Source organism: Oncorhynchus masou, chromosome 22 (genome assembly GCF_036934945.1).
Source record: "Oncorhynchus masou masou isolate Uvic2021 chromosome 22, UVic_Omas_1.1, whole genome shotgun sequence".
Lineage (NCBI taxonomy): Eukaryota > Metazoa > Chordata > Actinopteri > Salmoniformes > Salmonidae > Oncorhynchus > Oncorhynchus masou.
The window spans coordinates 27,147,616-27,169,351 of NC_088233.1; the positions used below are offsets into that span (position 1 = coordinate 27,147,616).

Below are 21,736 nucleotides of genomic sequence, written 5' to 3' on the forward strand. Positions count from 1 at the left end.
CTGTACATGACCATCTGATCATTTATCACTCCAGTGCTAATCTGCAAAATTGTAATTATTCGCCTACCTCCTCATGCCTTTTGCACACAATGTATATAGACTCGCCTTTTTTTGTACTGTGTTATTGACTTGTTAATTGTTTACTCCATGTGTAACTCTGTGTTGTCTGTTCACACTGCTAAGCTTTATCTTGGCCAGGTCGCAGTTGCAAATGAGAACTTGTTCTCAACTAGCCTACCTGGTTAAATAAAGGTGAAATAAAAAATAAAAAATGAACCACAGGTTCGTAGATTTGACTAGGTTACATGTACATTGAACAACACAGCAGCTTTTCGGCATGTTTTGGTATTTCCGTATGAAAAATAAAAGGAGAGCCGCACACTCGAGGAGCTCAGATGCAATCATTTTATAACCTAATAACCAACGTTACGACAGACAAGCTGTCTTCATCATACCCCGACTGGACCAACTCACTGCACCAACGTAAAAGAGCCAACTTCATCATACCCTGATGAAGACAGCTTGTCTGTCGAATTGTTGGTTATTAGGTTATAAAATTATTGCATCTGAGCTCCTAGTGTGTGCGGCTCTCCTTTTCTTTTTCAAGCGTTCTTCTCCGCTAGCCAGCATCTCGCCGAAACAGGTGTGCTTTTCTTTCGCTTCCAGATTAGTATTTCTGTATAACAAAAAATATACGGCGAAGTTGGCTCTTTTACAATGACAGTCAAAGAATGTTTGGTTTTCCCCAATTTGTGGGCATGGTGGAGTGGAATTCCTTCTTATGACATTAAATCCCGACTGTTACCTGCTCCAGAGTCAACTTGTGTAGCTCCTCCTCCCAGGCTGCTGGGTTGGCGTGGTGATAGTGGGCGGGCGGGGTCAGGTCACTGAGGATGCTGGGGTCTCGGTCGTGGCAGAGGTCAGTCAGGTGGTCGATGTAGAGCTTCAGCTTACTGCGATTTTCACTCAGGGACAGGAGAGGGGGGATCATCTTGAGGGGACAATGGGAAGGGGGAGAGGGAGGGGAGAAAGAAATGAAGGAACCAGTTGGATAAAGGAAGAGAGAGAGATAAGAAAAATGACATTTCATTAGGTCCCAGTGTGTTTTCAGAGGCTGAACCATGCTAAACCAAAAGCATGGAGCATGCAGAAGGAAGAAGAACAAGGCTGCATCTCACATGCATTAAGGAGATGGGAATGTGGAGTATGGTATGTTGGACAAAAGTGTGTCCTGCTGTGTGTGTGTGTGTATGTGACTATTTGATTTACTCAGTTGTTCACAGACACAAGCTACAGTATGTGTTTGGCAGACAAACACTGAATGCGTTGCCATAACTTGACAGAGCACCATTACCATGGTAACACATTAACAACAGTGATAACATTCCCACAGAAATTACAAATGTGAGAACAGACAACATGTACCAAACACTGCATGGACCAAAGTAAAATGGTGAGAGGAGAAATGGATGACAAGACAAAATGGAGGAGCAGAACTAACACACTGAACGATGGGTTAAGAGAATACATGCCAGGGAGGAGGTGAAGAATGGACAGATGACTGGCGTTCATTCATGCTCACCCTTCTGAACAAATTGGCAGAGAGAGAGAGGGGAGGAGGGCACAGGGTTGGCTATGCCCAGATACCCTCCTCATCATCCTATTGGACAGATGGTTTAGCCAATTGCAGCATTAGAAAGAACACTTGGTTAGTAAAAGGGCACGGGATAGAAAAAAGAGTGCGAGAGATAACACTTAGGTTTAGGTGCTGAAGAAATGTTAAATTATTTATATTAGGAGTGATGATTCAATTTCTCTTTAGGGACAGAAAGACAGTTAACATGACTTCATATAGTGGAGAAAGAAAGCGTATTCTGGTTAAGCTGCAGATGTGATATCACAACAACACATTTTATCTAGATATATAGGATTCTGTTTGGTTGACTGGGTACTCACCTGATCTGGAGAAGGTTTGTGATTGGTCTGGTCGGGGGCGGTCTTCAGGTGGTCGTCCCCATAGTTGTCTGCCATTAGCTTCATACGGTTCTGAGTCTGAGAGAGCGAGAAAGAGGGAGGATGGAGGAGAAAGGGGGAAGAGAGGAGAATGTGGAAAGGATTTCAGGGAGAGAGACTTAAGGAAAACCTTTTACCAGCATACTCACGGTGCATCGAGCAGCCAGCTGTGCCGAGAGGAGTTTAAGGCTGCCTACTCTTGATTTTGACACTCGCTGCAAAGTCAAAAGCTATAAACTATCTAAGGTCTGTTTAGTCTCTCCTCATTTCAGGTAAAGGAGAGGAGATGAGTAGAGGAAGAGACTTAGCATTATTGAAATACATCTTTAATGTCACAGTGGCATATGTGGTCAGACCCAGGTCACCTGACGAGGTAGTGTTCCCTACCTGCTGTTTGAGCTGTTGTACCAGACGGTCCTTCTCTCTCTTCAGCAGAGCCACCTCATCCTGTGTCTTCTTCTTCTTGGACGATGACAGCTCCAACAGGGCGATGTTGGCATCCTTCTCACTGATGGCTGCCAGCAGCGCCTCCTGTCTGCACCGAGGAGGAATTACAGGGTGGTATTTCAGAATAATGAGTCATCTACACGGTGCAGGATATTCTATTACCTGGGAGTTTTACAACATTACCTGACTGTAACATGTTTGTTGACTTGGTAAAGTGGGGGGTGGGGGGGTGGAAACAGTGTATGTTTGTCTTACTTCATCTCCAGGACCTCCTCCAGGTGTTTCCTGCGTTCAGCCCTCAGCGTGGTCAGATGGGCCTCCTTCTCACACAGGGACTGCTGGGTAGACGACAGCTTGGCCCTCATGGACTCCAGCTCCTGTTTCACCTTCTCCATGGCGCCCAGCAGCTCCTCAATCTGCACACACCATATAATGAAGATTGTACAAACACACAAGCAGAGAAAGTGAAAATGTATGAGACGTGTTCATCATTCAAAGACAAACTGTACAGACCAATTTTGATGAACTGTCAATCAAAGGCACTCTAAAGAAGGAGGGCCATCAGAGGTTGTATATTATTGAAAACATGGCTCTATCCAGAAAGAACCCCTAACCCTTAGGCACTAGGCCCTTACACCCGAGCCAGTGGTAAAAAAATACTTTAAAGTACTACTTAAGTAGTTTTTTGGGGTCTCTCTACTTTACTTTTTATATTTTTGCCAACTTTTACTTCGATACATTCCTAAAGAAAATAATGTACTTTTTACTCCATACATTTTCCCTGACACCCAAAAGTACTAGTTACATTTTGACAGGAAAATGGTCCAATTCACACACGTATCAAGAGAACATTTCTGGTCATCCCTACTGCCTCTGATCTGGCGTATTCACTAAACACAAATGCTTCGTTTGTAAATGGAGTCTGAGTATGCCCCTGACTATCCGTTAATGTAAAAAACAAGAAATGTATTTTATTTATTTAGCCAGGCAAGTCAGTTAAGAACAAATTCTTACGTGGCCTACCCCGGCCAAAACCTAACCAGGACGACGCTGGGCCAATTGTCTGCTGCCCTATGGGACTCCCAATCACAGCTGGTTGTGATACATCCTGGAATCGTACCAGGGTCTGTAGTGACGCCTCTATTATTGAGATGCAATGCCTTAGACCACTGCGTACTTTTGACACTTAAGTATATTTAAAACCAAATAATTTGTTACGTTTACTCAAGTAGTATTTTACTGGATGAATTTCACTTTTACTTGAGTCATTTTCTATTAACATATCTTTACTTTTACTTAAGTATGACAATTGAGTACTTTTTCCATCACTGCCCCTAGGAACTAGTGTAAATCTGAATGGATTGATGGGTAATAGACCAGCAATATGGTAAACAGGGCTAGGCAACTAAATTCAGCTGTAGGTTGGATTTTGTCGGATCGACTGGTCAGGGGTCGGAACATAATTATAATAATTTGTACACTGCAAATTGACCACAACTTTTTTTTATTTTTTTATAGTGGGAATACTTGGTGAACAGATTCTCATTTTTAGCTGAAAACATTTGACCAAAAACTAAAATCCTTTCATAAAAAATAAATACTTTGCTGTGTGGTTTTTTCAGATCCCTGGGCCAGGGTTTGTTTCTGGACCCAACGCCACTGAGGAGACGGATGTACAACAGGGGGCTCCAATGACAGCTCAAAACCGCACTAAATATACTACTCACTGTGGTACTTTCATTTACCTGGCATTTACATAGAAGTCACATTGTTAACAGTACAACTCAATATGGCTAAATAATAACTATTGAATTGTCTGGGGTGCATTGTAAATACTAAATTATACCATCAATACACATGTTAGTATAATCATCGATTACCAACTAGTTGCAGATTGACACTACTAGAAATATTCACCACCAATATTAAAATCTGCACACCGGTAATAAAAAAAAAAATATATATATATTTTTTTTATTATTATTATTATGATTATTATTATTATTTTTATTTTATTTTATTTTTAATATTTTTTTTATTTTTTAAATCGGCCGATATTGGCCTTTTAACTCTATAAATCGGTATCGGACGTTAACTCCACCGATATTCAATAAATAAGATGAAAAAAATTGAATCTCATGCTTTTCTGAACACTGGCAGCCATTCTCATGTTGTGTCATTGACACAATGTATGAAATTAACATTTGAAGCATAGTTATTGGACATTTTACGAGAATTCAGTGTGGGAAACGCACCTTTTCGATTTCCCCGATGTAAAACAGTATATCTGCAAATATATCGGTACGTTTTGCCTCCTAGACATCGGAATAGAACTCCCAAAATAACATGGGTTAGACTCTAACCAGAAGGTTCTAGTTTAGTTGACGCCATGTCATTCCAAGGGGAATAGTAGGTAAATGGTACATGATAATATGGTCTAAAGAGCTACTACTGATCCAAAGGGTGAAATACAACAGAGGGGGCATTATTATGTCATACCTTAGACCACTTAAAGTGGGCGTTGTTGGACTCATGCATTGGTTTGTGTGAGTGCTTCTGAGAGGCAGTGAGTAGCAGAGATAAAACAGGAGCACATTAGAGATAAGAAAACTGAGAAAAGGAGGGATAGCAGGGAGAGAGTGAAACGTAGCAAGCAGGGCTGACAGAAGCAGTGTGTATGTGTGTCTGTGTTCGTGTAGCTTTGTACGTGTATGTGTGTGCGCACTTCTCAAGCTGTTCTTTCATTGTGTACGTTTGTGTGTCCACTTGTGTTGCATGTGTGTGTATTTGTGTTGCAAGTGTGTATGTGGGTGCGTGCATGTGTACTTCTGTTGTATGTGTGTGTATTTGTGTTGCAAGTGTGTGTGTGGGTGCGTGCATGTGTACTTCTGTTGCATGTGAGCGTACCTGTTTTTCCTGGTGGTTCCTGGCAGCCTCCTCCTGTGCCAGCACCATCTCTCTCTCCGCTGTGATCTGAACACTCTCTCGCAGAGCCTCCTCTAACTCCTCGATACGTTCCGTCTTCAACCGTAGAGAGTCCTGGAGGGGAGAGGAAGAGAAGAGGACAGGAGGAGGAGAGAAGACAGAGGAAGACAATTAAGGATATTGATGTCGAACTACATTTAGTACAAGGGAAGTTTTCTTTGAGTTTTTACAGTCGCATACATTGATACAGCCCCCCCCCCCCGCCTCACCTTGACCTGTTGAGAGCTCTCGGAGATATTGTCCTCTCTCTTTTTGGCTTCGTCCACAAGTTGGGCGTTCCTACTCTTCTCCACAAGCTCCTTTTGTTTCAGTGATGCCACCTTCTTACTCTGGTCCTTGGTCTGTCTGCAGGGCACCATGGGACACAGGAGGACTGGGTTACACACAATCCCATAGGCGTACACACACTACACTGAAGCATCACAGAGTGAGAGGAAGTTAGAGAGAAAGTGAAGCGGGGTGAAGAAACTGGTGAAAATGAGAGCAGGAGGGGGAGGGAGAGCAAAAGCAATTGAGGAGAAGAAGAGAGGGGGGATGGGAGAATGGGATGGAGGAAGTCATGCCAGTACATAGAGGCCATGTAGAAAACATGTTACTAACCTGGAGGACTGACTGGAGAGGAGACAGAGTTCCAGCAAAAAGACAAGGCAGGAGAGAGAAAGACAGATTCAGAGAGCAAGAAGATGAGAATGAAGGAGAAGAGTAGGACCGTGTGGTATTTCAGAAGAAAACAACTACATTAGACCATGCAGGAGCGCATACACATTTCTATAGATAGACTGCTGTTTACAGAGACTATGAGTCAGACACAGACACAAACAAGCAGTCAGGGTCAGAGAAAGATAAACACCACACACACACCCTCTCCAGCTCATTGATCTTGCGGTCCTTGTCATTCTTCTCATTCTCCATCTCTCTCAGGATCTCCAGCAGTCGGTCCACCTCCGCCTGAGCCTTCCCAGAATCCTCTCGGTGTCGGGTAACTTCCCTCTCCAGGGAGGTGATGCGCTCCGACAGCTCTGTGTTCGCTTTGGCCTCCAACGTCGCATTCTGGGCCTGGAAACAGACACACACACAGTCAGACATACACGCACACACATCAAAAGTGGTCTTAGATCAGCGTCCAAGGCAAATACCTCACCCTCTTGAGCTGGTTCTCCAGTTTGAGACACGCCTCCTTCCTCTGCTCCAGAGAGATCTCCATAGTCTTCAGCTTGGAGTCTTTTTTCAGCCCTGAGGAAGCCAGGGACGACGCATGCTCCTTCAGGTCCAACAGGTTAGTCTGGAGAGAGGGTGGGGTTAATAAAATGTGTCAACAGTGTGTGTGTGTGTGTGTGTGTGTGTGTGCATGTTCACCTCTCTGTCAGACAGATCTCCCTGCAGCAGACTGACTTTCTCCTTCAGATCCTTCAGCTCTTTCTTGTTGCTGTCGATCTCCTCAGTCTTCTCCCTGTCGTCTCTGTCTCTCTGCTCCTTCAGACGCTCGATGATACGCTCCTACAGGGGAGAGAATAGGAGGGGAGGCACAGAACATCATCATCGTCACGTCAATTCAGAGCCCATATGAGAGGACTACAAACATCCAGGACAGACACGGCATGACTTTAAATAACACACATTGCTTGTGTCTCTCTGTTGGAGTCAGTGTGTGTGTCTGCATGTGTGTGTACCTTCTCAGCAAGGGACTCCTCCAGTGTGGTGAGAGCGGTGTCTGTGTTAGAGGTGTCTGCCTGTAGAGACTTGACTCTCTCCTTCAGGCTGCTCATTTGCTTCTCCTTGTCTCTCAGCTGCTCCTGCAGGTTCTCAATCTGGACACACGCACAAAATTAGACGAGCTTGACAAAAGACATACAGAACAAGTCTACTAAATAGGACGTAGTACGAGGTGATGTATCCCATTGTATTATACAGCGTGCTATATAGTCGAGGCCCACCTTCTTCTGCAGGACGTTGACCTTGCGCTCCTTGACCTCCAGCATGTCCTTGAGGTCGTGGATCTCTCCTTTGAGCGTGCCCTTCTCCTCAGACATCTCCTGGATCTGTTTACTCTTCTTGTTCAGTGTGGTCTCCTTCTCCTCCAGACGCAGACGCAAAGCATCCACCTGGCCAGCAGAGGGCAGAGGAGAACTACTCAGCATACTGGGTCTGTGTGTGTGGGCTGTACACTCACCGAACAGTTTATTAGGTATACCCTTCAATTATCGGGAAGGACCCCCCCCCCCCCCCGTTGCCTCCAGAACAGCCTGCATTCTTTGGGGCATTCTACAAGGTGTTGTAACGTTCCACAAGGATGTTAGTCCATGCTGACGCAATGGCATTCCTCCATCTTACAGATTGGACGGCGGTACATTCATGCTGAGAACAGCCTATTTCATCTCAGCCCAAAGATGCTCTATTCAGTTGAGGTCTGCAGGCCACTCAAGTAAACTAAACTCACTGTCATGTTCCAGGCAATGTTTTTCCGCTCATCAGTTGTCCAGTGTTGGTGATCTTGTGCCCACTGGAGTCGCTTCTTCTTGTTTTCCACTGATAGGAGTGGAACCCTGTGTGGTCGTCTGCTGTAATAGCCCATCCGTGACAGACTGATGAGTTGTGGGTTCCGAGATGCCATTCTGCACATCACTGTTGTACTGCGGCGTTATTTGTCTGTTAACTTGCACGATTCTTACCATTCTCCTTTGACCTCTCATCAACAAGCTGTTGAGGGTGGCGGTTTCTAAGATACTGGATCCGGCATGCCTGGCACCGAGGATCATACTACACTCAGTCGCTTTAGGTCACTGTTCAATCAAACAGTAACAATGCCTCAATGCCCATCTGCCTGCTTTATATAGCAAGACATGGCCACATGACTCACTGTCTGTAGGGGCAGTCAATTTTCGTGAATGGGGTGGTTTACTTAAACTGGCCAGTGAATGTCTATATACTTATATTGCTCGTTCTGAAATGTGTGTGTACCTCTGCCTGTAGGATGGCAGCTCGTTGTTCTTTAGCGGTCAGCGACTCCTTGAGGACCTCGATGTGCTGCTTGCTATCAGAGAACTGGTTGGTCAAAGTCTCCAGCTTGGTCTGCAAACCCAGCAACTCTGTGTCCTTCCTGGACAAGTCCTGCTTCACCTGGTCCATCTGAGACAGTGAAAGACAGCGAGAGAGAGGGAGGAGGTGGAAGAAGAGGACAACAAGAGCAAAACACAGATGTAGAGGAGAGGTAGAGGGTGATGAGCAGAGGAAGGAGGGTTGGGATATGAAGAGAACATGTACAACTACAGAACAGATTGATATTGAGCTGATTGGAAGGAATTGAACCGACCTCTGACCTCTCAGAACCAAGGGGACTTGAAGCCTGACCAATATAAACTGATAGAAATAGAATTCTGATCAATGGAAACTGAGGGGAAGTGACCTCACACCTTGTTCTTCATAAACTTGGTGTGGCTGCGGTAGACTTCCATCTGTTTCATCTCCTCTTGTCTCTCCTCACAGCTCAGCAGGCCATTGGACTTCAACATAATCACCTCCTCCTCCATGTCCCTCAGACCTCGCTCCAGAGAGTTGATCTTAGCATCCTGACACACACCAGACAGAGAAGGGGTTAATGCACTAGGGCTGTCCCCGACAAAAAAAAATACAAATCTTGGTCGACCAATTGTTCTTTGGACCAATCGGTTGGTCTAAATTTTAAAATGGGTATTTTTCCATACATCGACACATCCTATGTGTTTTAATCAAATCAACTACATGCATCAAGCTTCTCTGATACTTGAACACTGTTTTATAAAATAATTAAGTGAACAATAGGGTCTGTCCTATAGCATATCATAATCACATCAATACATTAGTTATAACAAACTTTTAACACCGTAACAGCAAAATGGATGCAGAGGACATGAGAAATAAACTCTAAACGGGGGAATGTTTACTGTTCGCTCAGGAGGTAAAGGGGAAGTCAGTTGTGGAAAATACTGGGGAAGGTAAGGAGCAAGCGCTGCATGCATATTCTTTTTGCCAAACAGGTGCTGTTAGATTACAATATACATTTTCCTGACTGTTTGGAACAATGTCAACACTAAATCAATAATAAGCGTAGCAACGTTTTTTCTGTTAAGCCTTTATTACAGCAATGACTAAAAACAGTCGCATTCATTCGTGAATGCAATTTCCGAAATGCAACGGTTTATTTTTCACGCTAATCAGGGGTCGCTTTGATATTTTATGTTATGACTAAAATGCTTGAATGCATTTCAAAATCATTGGGGCGGCAGGGTAGCCGAGTGGTTAGAGCGTTGGACTACAAATCTGTCGTTCTGCCCCTGAACAGGCAGTTAAACCCACTGTTCCTAGGCCATCATTGAAAATAAGAATTTGTTCTTAACTGACTTGCCTAGTTAAATAAAGGTAAAATAAAAATAAATAAATAAAAATGAATGACTCATATGCTGTGTGACGACATCAACTAATACATTATTGCTTGATACAGTCACCTATATAAGTATTGAAATATGTCTAAGTAAGTTATGGTATTAAGACTAAACAGGATGTGCTCTTAGGCCTACAACTCGATGGTGGTTATACAAGGCTGCTCTACTAAGTCTACCAATGATAATGACATTACTTATTATTGTAATTAGGATGCACGATATATCGGTGAGCATATCAAATCGGACGATATTAGCTAAAAAAGCCAACATCGGCCCGATGTCTAATTTAACGTCAACGTGCAAAACCGATGTCAAAGCTCATGTGCATACCTATATAAAAACGTAGGTAGATGACGTAATGGCGCCACAAAAACAACAGCGCTACACAGAATAAAAGCAGAACAATTCTAAGCACACACTTCCAAGTCCAGCAATCATTTGAAAGAATACGAAAATTCACAGAGACAACTCAAAGGCGAAATCCATTTGACACCAAAATAGTGGAATTCATTGCCCTTGACAATCAACCGTTCTCTGTCGTGGAGGATGTTGGCTTTCGCCGACTGGTTGAGCACCTTGAGCCCCGGTACACACTACCAAGTTACACAGTTGAAACACATCCTTGAGTACTTGCTATGGGTGTCACTGCTATTAGCTTCACGGCTGACATTTGGACCAGCGACGTCAGCTCCATGATGCTGAGTCTGACAGCACAGTGGGTCTACGAGGATTTCGTACTGAGGAAAGCCATATTGCATGCTCAAGAATGTGCTGGTTCTCATACCACTGCTGCCATTTCAATGGCATTTGAGAACATGTTTGAAACCTGGAAACATGAACACACTCTTAGCTCCATTCGAACAACTGACTGGAGAAATAAGCTCCTCAACTGTGCCTGCAGCAGACGTGATTTCCTCTGTCATGGCATTGAAACACCTGCTCAAGAAGACTGCCGACACAGACCGTGGGGTTAAAACTTACAGAAGTACCCAAGACTGTGGCATTCTCTCGGAGCCTCTACTGTGTCACCACCATGTCCGTTGCTAGGTACAAGGGCCGCTACTTGGGTTTATGTGAAATGTTAGACACAGCTGGACAAGATGGAAATAGACACAGTGACAGTGACAGTGCGCACTGAGGAAGATACGCCACGGACAGACAGAGCTGAAACTTCACTGCTTGACATGTATGATGAAATCCCGGTTAAGAATGAAACGACTGAACAAATGAACAATGAAACAGCACAGCAAGTAAGTTAAATAAATAGGTTTTGATTTTGTTTTACTGGTAAATGGGGACATATGTAAATGCCAACAAAATAACTTCTTGGTTAGTTTGGTGTATAACCTTTATTTAACTAGGCAAGTCAGTTAAGAACAAATTCTTATTTACAATGACGGCCTACCCCGGTCAAACACGGACAAAGCTGGGCCAATTGTGCGCCACCCCAAGGGACTCCCAATCACTGCTGGATGTGATACAGCCTGGATTCGAACCAGAGACTGTAGTGATGCCTCTTGCACTGAGATGCAGTGCCTTAGACCGCTGCGTCCATGTGTGTGTGATAACCATTTAACTGTCCTAGAATGCTTAAAAGGCCACTAAAATTTTAAATAACGGTTATCACTATCATTTGTTTTGGCAGGGGAAAAGAAATCTGATATCGGTATCGGGCAAAAATGTCATATCGGTGCATCACTAATTGTAATGATAATAATAATAATAACAACAAGAACAAGGAAATCAAGAAAAAGGAGAGCTATTATTATTACAAATATTATTTCTCTGACAATTTGAGAGTGTAAACACTAAATACATGAGTAATACCAGAGAGGCTGTTCTAATGAAAAAAAGTGTAAAGCCTTTATTACAGCAATGCAAAGATTAAAAACAGACGAATTTGTGAAATTGTTTCTCCGACATGTGGTGGTTGTGTGAGGCTTGGTGCTGACGGAATTAGTAGGCTATTAAACAAACACTCAAACAGGCAACAGAAGCAGGATCTGTCTTATTTTTGTAGATATACAGTGCATTTGGAAAGGATTCAGACCCCTTGACTTTTTCCACATTTTGTTACGTTACAGCCTTATTCTTATTCCCCCTAATTTTAGACATTTAAAGCAAGGGCTGCCGCAGCAAGGGCTGCCGCAGCAAGGGCTGCCGCAGCAAGGGCTGCCGCAGCAAGGGCTGCCGCAGCAAGGGCTGCCGCAGCAAGGGCTGCCGCAGCAAGGGCTGCCGCAGCAAGGGCTGCCGCATTGTTCTCAACACCAATATGCTGGTTAACTTTGCTATTATGCACATAGCAACATGGTTTAGGAAATGGTGCCAATTCAACAGCGTGTTTCAGTACTGTGGACAGCAACTGCTATCCAACACGGGAGAAAGCGCATTTGTTATACAATAATCATATTTTTTATTTGTGTTGCACCATTTTTGTTACGTAATATAGGCCTAAGCATATGCAATTTCAGGAGCACATGTCTTAAGAGTGATGACTGTGCCATCCCCACAACCTCCACAGTGGATTAGTCCACTTAGGCGCAAATCATACAGCTTTCTTGTACACCATGATTTCTTTTGGGTGTGGGGGGGCTACTGTTCGACTGGATAAGAGCGTCTGCTAAATGACTTAAATGTAAATGTAAATGTAAGAAATCTCGGTCGACCAGCAGTCTATCGACCAAACAATCGACCAGACGACTAAATGGGGTCAGCCCTATAATACACTCACTCACACATGCACTTACAGACACACACACACAGATGGGTACCTTCATGTCGATGACAGTCTGTAGAGCCTTGGTTTTTGTGGACTCTGGGGTTCCCTCGTATCGACGGTGCAGCTCCTAAAGAGAACAAGGTCGTTACGCTCCACACGTTGTCTACTACACACCAATCAATCCCTAATAGTTTGTGTTGTGACCCAACTTAAGCTCAATTTGTTACCTCCCTCCCTCTTCTCTCGCTGAGTCCCTCACCTCTCGTAGAGCAGTCGTCTCCCTGTCTCTCTGGTCCAGTAGGGACTCTAGATGGTGTCTGTGCATCTCAGCATCAGCCAGTCTCCTGGTTCTCTCCTGGTCTTCCTCTGACGACTTAGCCGACGGCCCTGGAATATAATACAATAATATGGTCATTTAGAAGATGTGTTACTATAAAAACATGACTAATATGGCCACAGTGTGTGGGGGCATGGTATCCCACCTTTGCTTTGCAGCATCTCCAGTAGTTTCTTGATGGACTCATCCCTGGCACCCAGGGTCTGTTTCTGGGTGTCTATCCTCAGCTCCATCTCCTCCAGGGTCTTTCTGAGCAGGAACAGCTCCTTGGCCTGACGCTCGTGGTCCCCGTGCAGCCGACGGTAGTTCTCCTCCGTGGGTTCAGAGGTCAGGGCCAGGTCACGACCTTGGCTGGCAGGGTCCTGCTGAAGCAGCTGGTTCAGGTCTCTCTGTATCCTCAGTTCATCCTGCAAGGCCTGGACCGTCATATGGAGGTGCTGGGGGGCAACAGAGAGAGACAGAGGTTATCTATTTATGTTTCACCTTTCATTTCAGGGTGCTGCATAAAATAAGATGGAGTAGGGATTCATTTGTTTATTTATCAAATAGAGGGGGAAGGGGAAAGAGAAGGCGAAGTAGAGTGAAGGATAGGAGGATACAGCAACTAGTAGGACACCATCTACTCAAATCAGGGCATTCCCATCCAGTGGTATACAGAGTGAGCAACAGAACAAATCAGGGCATTCCCATCCAGTGGTATACAGTATAGCAACAGAACAAATCAGGGCATTCCCATCCAGTGGTAACAGAACAAAATCAGGGCATTCCCATCCAGTGGTATACAGAGTGAGCAACAGAACAAATCAGGGCATTCCCATCCAGTGGTATACAGAGTGAGCAACAGGGCATTCCCATCCAGTGGTATACAGACAAATCAGGGCATTCCCATCCAGTGGTATACAGAGTGAGCAACAGAACAAATCAGGGCATTCCCATCCAGTGGTATACAGAGTGAGCAACAGAACAAATCAGGGCATTCCCATCCAGTGGTATACAGAGTGAGCAACAGAACAAATCAGGGCATTCCCATCCAGTGGTATACAGAGTGAGCAACAGAACAAATCAGGGCATTCCCATCCAGTGGTATACAGAGTGAGCAACAGTACAAATCAGGGCATTCCCATCCAGTGGTATACAGAGTGAGCAACAGAACAAATCAGGGCATTCCCATCCAGTGGTATACAGAGTGAGCAACAGAACAAATCAGGGCATTCCCATCCAGTGGTATACAGAGTGAGCAACAGTACAAATCAGCCAGCATTCATTCTTTGGAGCCTGTACTGCCACAGTTTTTTGACAGACCAGCTATTTGACAGAAATACAATGCTGTGTTCTATTCTCTCATTTTGATCAGCTGGGAGATGTTTCAGACAACAGCACAAAAACAAGTCAGTGCCTGTATCCAACGCTCTCCTCCTATGCCACTCACTATGTCTCTTTCACTCATTCACCCCCCCGCTCACTCTCTCACCTTCCCTCATTCTCTCTCCTCCTCCCATACCCAGTGACTAAGTCTGACTCACTGAGATCTCGCTCTGAGACAACAGAGAGGTGTTTAAAAAGGTACAGTTCAGCCATTTTTATCTCAAAATCTCATTTCTGGATAACAAGTATCCCTTCAGACACATATCTGTATATGGGTTGGAAATAGCAGATTTGGGCACTGATAAGCACCTAAATGGTAACGCAGTGGCTGTACAGTAACATGCTATAAATGACAGTGCTCAGACTGCGCTTCACAGTGCTGTATGACTGACAGCCGTTCTGAACTTGAGAACTGCACGCGACAACAACTTGCCCCTATCCCTTCCACTAATTGGCCAACTTTTGAAAAATATGTCTGAGTGAGGGAAATGCTGTAAATTAAGAGGACTCTATTGAGAGATTAAACGTTGAGTATAAATAAATACCGCTTTGATATCATACAAGAAAGCCACATTTCCATATCATAAAACTAATGTCATATACACAGTGTCAATGTTGATGATCACCATGTCTGATGTGGTTGCAAGATGACGTGGTGTCATACCCTGGGTTGTTCAGAACAGAATGAGACTGTCTATTGTGAAGAACATTTGCAGCGGAACACGCACTTGAATGACCCAGTACAGTTGTAGTGATGTGTTTTGGGGATTTAAAAAGATAATCCTTTCTTTGCGCACCAAAATTACGATCCCCTTCTCTGAATTGCCTTGTAAAAGCCTAACACTGGAAGATGGTATTTTATAAATTAGCTAGTCATGTTGGAAATAGAGCAAGCTTAAAATAATGGCCACCTGACCCAGATAGAGATTTCATAAACAACAGTAATTGTGTGATGGTGAGGATGCAGGGTTGTGTTCCAAACAAAACAACTACAAGTGTTCTTGCTCTCGTTCCTCAACAGCACAGCTAGGAGAGAAAAAAATAAACACCTTTTAGTTGAGTCATAAAAGTGCATTGAAATTACTTAGGAACTACACACACTTTGGAGAGGTGTGTAGCCACTTAGAGACAGACACCAATTAGTCCGCTCACTGAAACCCTTGTAATTTTTTTGTGTAATCTTGCACCTACTCCACATTCCCCAGGAATAGTCTTAACATGTTACTGAATGTACAGTGGGGCAAAAAAGTATTCCAGAGTATTTTTACATTTTGTTATCAACAAATTCTGCAAAATGTACAGTAAATGTAAAATGCACATAAAAATGAACAGTGTAATGTTTAGATTCAGTCTTGGGTCAGGTGAACAGTTGTGTCCCCAACTTTAGTCTAATACTTTTCCCATAATCTCTCAATGGTTCCCTTTCAATTGCTACTATGTTTATGAATATGCATTTCATATTTATTCTGGAAGAAACAATTCAATTTAGCTCTAAAGGCCAATTGATAGGACTGTAAAGGATTGTTTTTGTTGAAAAAAATCGTCAAAAAGAAACAAAAACATTGCTCCTTAGCCAAGAGCAATTTCTCAAGCAAGAATTTTGCTAGGACTGTCTGGGAGTGGTCTGAGTGGGGAGGGGAAGGCAGAAAACTAGCTGTTATTGGCAGAGAGTTTTGAAACGGTTTCTTACTGGTCTATTAAACTGATTTACCACCTGGTGATATCACCAGGCCTAAACTCAACCCCACCAAAACAAGCTGAAATTTCAGGTCTTTTCAAACAGCTCTTACACTAAAGGGGCATTATCATTTTCACAATATTATTCTAACCTCAGTGTGGAAATGTTTTTAAAACCACAGCAAAATCATGTTTTTGACTGCACTTGACCTTTATGAGATGAGATGCAGCAAGCTGGTCTAAACAGAACACACACAGTAAGCAAGGCTCTGCTACAGAGGGTCAAATCTACAGCACAACACACATTGTGGTACAATGCTATGGGTCAAACGTACAACAAACACTAACCTCACTCATCTCCCTCCCTCTCTTATCACGTATCTGTTATAGACCCACTTTAATTGTTGCCAATTAAACATATTTTACATTGAACATTCTGACATGACAAATGGTGTATTTGAATGGAGAGGCGAGAAGTGTTCAGTGAGTAACGAGCAATTTAAATTAGTTGAGTATCAGTGGTGCTACAGCAGGAGATGGAATATGACAGCCATTTTACAGCGTCTGCCACGCATTCAAAGACTAATAGCAGTCACTTATCACTGCGGATGAGGGGGATCAATGTCTTCTATTTTATACTAGGGATTACAAGAGAGCTGCAGCCAACGCACACACACACTGCATACACGAACATACATCCACACACAGCAGGTCTTTCTCTCTCTTTGTTCCTCTACAGTGGTCTCTCTCCTTCTCCCGCTCTCCCCCCTCTTAACACTTGCTCTCTCTCTCTCACACACACACACACACACACACACACACACACACACACACACACACGGGAGAGTGCTTGGCAGTGTGAGGGACTGGACGTGGATGGTTAGACGGACAGTAGTGGGGCATTAGATAAGTAAGTGTGTGTGTGACTCAGCAGGCCATAATGGGCTGGAACAGAAACACCAAATTATCCAGATCAGCCCATCCACTCCACTAGTCATTAAAGACATGCCTTCTGTCAGGGTGCCAGCGTTCAGAGGGGAAATACATTGATTTGATTAGTGAAGTACAACACGAGGTGAAAACTCCTCCAGGTTTTCCAGACATCTGGTTCATACCAGATGGTTTCACTTGTAGATGATACACTAGTCCTGAAACAGAACTGGTCCCTGTTTCTTATACACTTAATCTCCTATGTTAGAAGTCCGAAGGTTCAAGTGCAGAAAATCTCTCTCCCAACAGTCACATATTTATACACACACACAGTGATGGAGTGCTGAGCTGGTCATGAGACTAAACCAGGGGTAGGAAACTACATTTTACGAAACTACATTCAGCTTTGGGATGATTTTTGTCTGAAAGTCATCTGTTCTTTAGACAAATCGATTATAGCACTGTATGACATTGGCTGATGTAAGAAGGGCTTCATAAATACATTTGATTGATTGGTCAACATTTTTCAGATTTCAGATTCTGCCATTACTCTAAAGTAATGGCAGAAGTTTCCGGTGATAGGCTACATGAGGAGTAGGCAACCTTTCTCATGATGAACACTAACGAACTTGCAACTTTGCATGAAATATTCTGGGCCCTCTAGAGTTCCCTGCTATAGTGAGCTCGGAACAGACATGGCTATTTGCACAATGGAAAATAAGCCCTTTTTGACTTTGGCAGGAGCTTACCGGAGATGAGTACAGGCAACTCAAAATGTTCTACTGCTTGAGCTCCTGTTGCTCTTATAGAACATTAACTCAAAAGTATTGTGGAACTCCTGCACCTAAATATAGACAATAACAGCACCCAAAATGAGTACAGAAACTTATTTCAGTCCAAGACAAGCACTGATAAGATGTAATCAGGTAGGCCTATTTTATAACATTTGCACTGGATAAGAGCGTGACATTTTTCCCTTTCATGCTGAGTGGTTATCGAAAGGGAGAGTGGAGAAAATATTTTTCAAATACATTGAGCAACTATTGTAATTCTCAATAGATGCAAAAACAGACTGTATGGTTGCTGTTTGAGGTGAAGCAAATATTACGTTGAGACGCTCAACAGGTCATTAGTGGTGGTGTGTTAAGCCAATCAGAAATACTATCAGATCCCAAAATGGACACATTTATATGCCAACAGTGCCTTCGGCTGAGACCCCTTGACTTTTTCCACGTTGTTAGGTTACAGTCTTAATTTAAAATTAATTAAATATATAATTTCCCTCAGCAATCTACACACAATACCCCATAATGATAAAGCAAAAACAGGTTAAGAAATGTTTCCAAATATTTAAATACATTTATAAAAAATAAATATATATATGTTTTTTTAAAGTATTCACACCCTTTGCAATGAGACTCGAAATTGAGCTCAGGTGCATCCTGTATGCATTGATCATCCTTGAGATGTCTCTACAACTTCATTGGAATCCACCTGTGGTAAATTCAATTGATTGGAAATTATTTGGATAGGCACACTCCTGTCTATATAAGCTCCCACAGTTGACAGTGCATGTCAGAGCAAAAACCAAGCCATGAGGTTGTTGCATGGCGCCGACAGAGATGGTTGCCTCGCTTTGAGTTCTAAGGAAACTGCACTATTTAGATTTTTTAAATGTATTTTCTTACCCGAGGAAATCTTAAGTCTTATTACATACAGCCGGGAATAACTGTTGGATATAAGAGCAACGTCATATAACAAACATTACAACTTTCCCGAAGCGGATCCTCAGTTCGGACCACCACCCAGGACAATGAAGATAATTCCAGTAGGCGATCCAAAACACCGCAGTAGGGGCAGATGGAGCGGCCACCTGGCCAGGCTCCGTAGACGTGCACATCGCACACTACTCCCAAGTATACTACTAGTGTCCAGCCTATTGACAACAAGGTAGACAAATTTCGAGCAAGAGTTGCCTTCCAGAGAGACATCAGAGATTGTAACATTCTCTTTTTCACGGAAACATGGCTCTCTCGGGTTATGTTGTCGGAATCTCTTCAGCCACCGGGCTTCTCCATCCATCACGCCGACAGAAATAAACACCTCACTGGGAAAAGGAAGGGCGGGGGTGTATGCTTTATGTTTAACGACTCATGTAATAGTAATCCTCACAACATACACGAACTCAAGTCTTAGAATGCCTTGCAATCAAGTGCTGGCCATTTAACCTACCAAGAGAATGTTCGTCAGTTATAGTCACAGCTGTGTACATTCCCCCTCAAGCAGACACCAAGACGGTCATCAATGAACTTCAATGGACTATACGCAAACTGGAAATCATACATCCTGAGTCTGTATTTATTGTCGCTGGGGATTTTAACAAAGCAAATTTGAGAATAAGTCTTCCTAAATTATTACAGCCCATTGATTGCGCTATGCGCTTGCGCAATACCCTCGACCACTGCTACTCTAACTTCCGCGATGCATACAAAGCCCTCCCCTGTTCTCCCTTCGGCAAATCCGACCACGATGCCATCGTGCTCCTTCCATCTTGTAGGCAGAAATTCAAACAGGATGCACCAGTGACGAGAAACGTTTTGAAACGTTTGACCAAAGTTAAACAATTTAAGGGCAATGCTACCAAATACTAATTGAGTGTAGGTAAACTTCTGACCCACTGGGAATGTGATGAAAGAAATATATTCACTCTACTATTATTCTAACATTTCACATTCTTAAAATAAAGTGTTGATCCTAACTGACCTAAAACAGGGAATTTTTACTTGGATTAAATGTCAGAAATTGTGAAAAATGGGGTTTAAATCTATTTGGCTAAGGTGTACAGTATGTAAACTTCCAACTTCAACTGTATTTTACACCATCTATTGCACCTTCGCCATCGCTCATCCATATACTTACACATACATATTCTCATTAACCCCATTATATGTGTATTAGGTAGTTGTTGGGGAATTGTTAGGTTACTTGTTAGATATTACTGCACTGTCGGAACTAGAAGCACAAGCATTTCCCTACACTCGCATTAACATCTGCTAACCATGTGTATGTGACAAATATAATTTGATTTGAAAGGAATTGTACTTAGAACATAGAGACAGGATTGTGTCAAAGCACAGATCTGGGGAAGGGTACCAAAAAATGTCTGCAGCATTGAAGGTCCTCAAGAATCTAGTGGCCCCCATCATTCTTAAATGGAAGAAGTTTGGAACCACCAATACTCTTCCTAGAGCTGGCCGCCCGGACAAACTGAGCAATCGGCGGAGATGAGCCTTGGTCAGGGAGGTGACCAAGAACCCGAAGGTCACTCTGACAGAGCTCCAGAGTTCTGTGGAGATGGGAGAACCTTCCTGAAGAACAACCGTCTCTGCAGCCCTCCACCAAATCAGGCCTTTATGATTGAGGGGCCAGACGGAAGCCTCTCCTCAGTAAAAAGGCACAGGACAGCCCGCTCGGAGTTTGCCAAAAGGCACCTCAAGGCTCTCAGACCATGAGAAACAAGATTCTCTAGTCTGATAAAAGATTGATCTCTTTGGCCTGACTGCCAAGCATCACACCTGGAGGAAACCTGGCACCATCTACCGGTGAAGCATGGTGGTGGCAGCATCATGCTGTGGTGATGTTTTTCAGCGGCAGGAACTGGGACACTAGTCAGGGTCGAGGCAAAGATGAACGGAGCAATGTACAGGGAGATCCTTGATGTAAACCTTCTCCAGAATGCTCAGGACCTCAGACTGGGGCGAAGGTTCACCTTCCAACAGGACCACGACCCTAAGCACACAGCCAAGACAACAGATGAGCAGCTTCGGGGCAAGTCTCTGAATGTCCTTGAGTGGCCCAGCCAGAGCCCGGACAGAGTCAAGGGGTTTGCATACTTTTTACATTGTAGAACATTAGTGAAGACATCAAAACTATGAAATAACACATTTGGAATCATGAAGTATCCAAAAAAAGTGTTAAATCAAAAAAATCAAAAACATCCCTTTTTCAGGACCCTGTTATTCAAACCATTTGTAAAAATCCAAATAACTTCACTAGATCATCATTGTAAAGGGTTTAATTAAACACTTTCCCACACAATTAATAATCACGTACCTGTGGAACGGTCGTTAAGACACTAACAGCTTACAGAAGGTAGGCAATTAAGGTCATAGTTATGAAAACTTAGGACACTAAAAGAGGCCTTTCTACTGACTCTGAAAAACACCAAAAGAAAGATGCCCAGGGTCCCTGCTCTGCGTGAACGTGCCTTAGGCATGCTGCAAGGAGGCACGATGACTGCAGATGTGGCCAGGGCAATAAATTGCAATGTCCGTACTGTGAGACGCCGCTACAGGGAGACAGGACGGACAGCTGATCGTCTTCGCAGTGGCAGACCACGTGTAACAACACCTGCACAGGATCGGTACATACGAACATCACACCTGCGGGACAGGTACAGGATGGCAACTGCCTGAGTTACATCAGGAATGCACAATCCCTCCATCAGTGTTCAGACTGTCCGCATTTGGAAGAAAGAGGCTGGACTGAGGGCTTGTAGGCCTGTTGTAAGACAGGTCCTCACCAGACATCACCGGCAACAACGTCGCCTATGGGCACAAACCCACTGTCGCTGGACCAGACAGGACTGGCAAAAATGCTCTTCACTGACGAGTCGCGGTTTTGTCTCACCGGGGGTGATGATCAGATTCGAGTTCATCGTCGAAGGAATGAGCGTTACACCGAGGCCTGTACTCTGGAGTGGGATCGATTTGAAGGTAGAGGGTCCGTCATGGTCTTAGGCGGTGTGTCACCGCATCATTGGACTGAGCTTGTTGTCATTGCAGG

At 43.7% G+C, this 21,736-nt stretch overlaps 1 protein-coding gene across 2 annotated transcripts in view; it reads right to left on the minus strand.

Annotated features, from left to right (window-relative positions):
• LOC135509258 (ELKS/Rab6-interacting/CAST family member 1-like) overlaps positions 1–21,736 on the minus strand; it is a 40,622-nt gene that overhangs the window by 11,224 nt on the left and 7,662 nt on the right. For both annotated transcript variants that reach the window (XM_064929761.1, XM_064929762.1), the window contains exons 4-19: positions 13,065–13,356; positions 12,842–12,969; positions 12,635–12,709; positions 8,856–9,011; positions 8,404–8,571; positions 7,380–7,547; positions 7,116–7,253; positions 6,802–6,942; positions 6,587–6,727; positions 6,308–6,501; positions 5,655–5,790; positions 5,368–5,499; positions 2,716–2,876; positions 2,401–2,548; positions 1,957–2,052; positions 806–991 (exon numbers count right to left, since the gene is read on the minus strand). In XM_064929761.1, the coding sequence (XP_064785833.1) occupies positions 806–991; positions 1,957–2,052; positions 2,401–2,548; positions 2,716–2,876; positions 5,368–5,499; positions 5,655–5,790; positions 6,308–6,501; positions 6,587–6,727; positions 6,802–6,942; positions 7,116–7,253; positions 7,380–7,547; positions 8,404–8,571; positions 8,856–9,011; positions 12,635–12,709; positions 12,842–12,969; positions 13,065–13,356 (2,460 nt within the window). The remainder of the gene's footprint in view (positions 1–805; positions 992–1,956; positions 2,053–2,400; positions 2,549–2,715; positions 2,877–5,367; positions 5,500–5,654; positions 5,791–6,307; positions 6,502–6,586; positions 6,728–6,801; positions 6,943–7,115; positions 7,254–7,379; positions 7,548–8,403; positions 8,572–8,855; positions 9,012–12,634; positions 12,710–12,841; positions 12,970–13,064; positions 13,357–21,736) is intronic.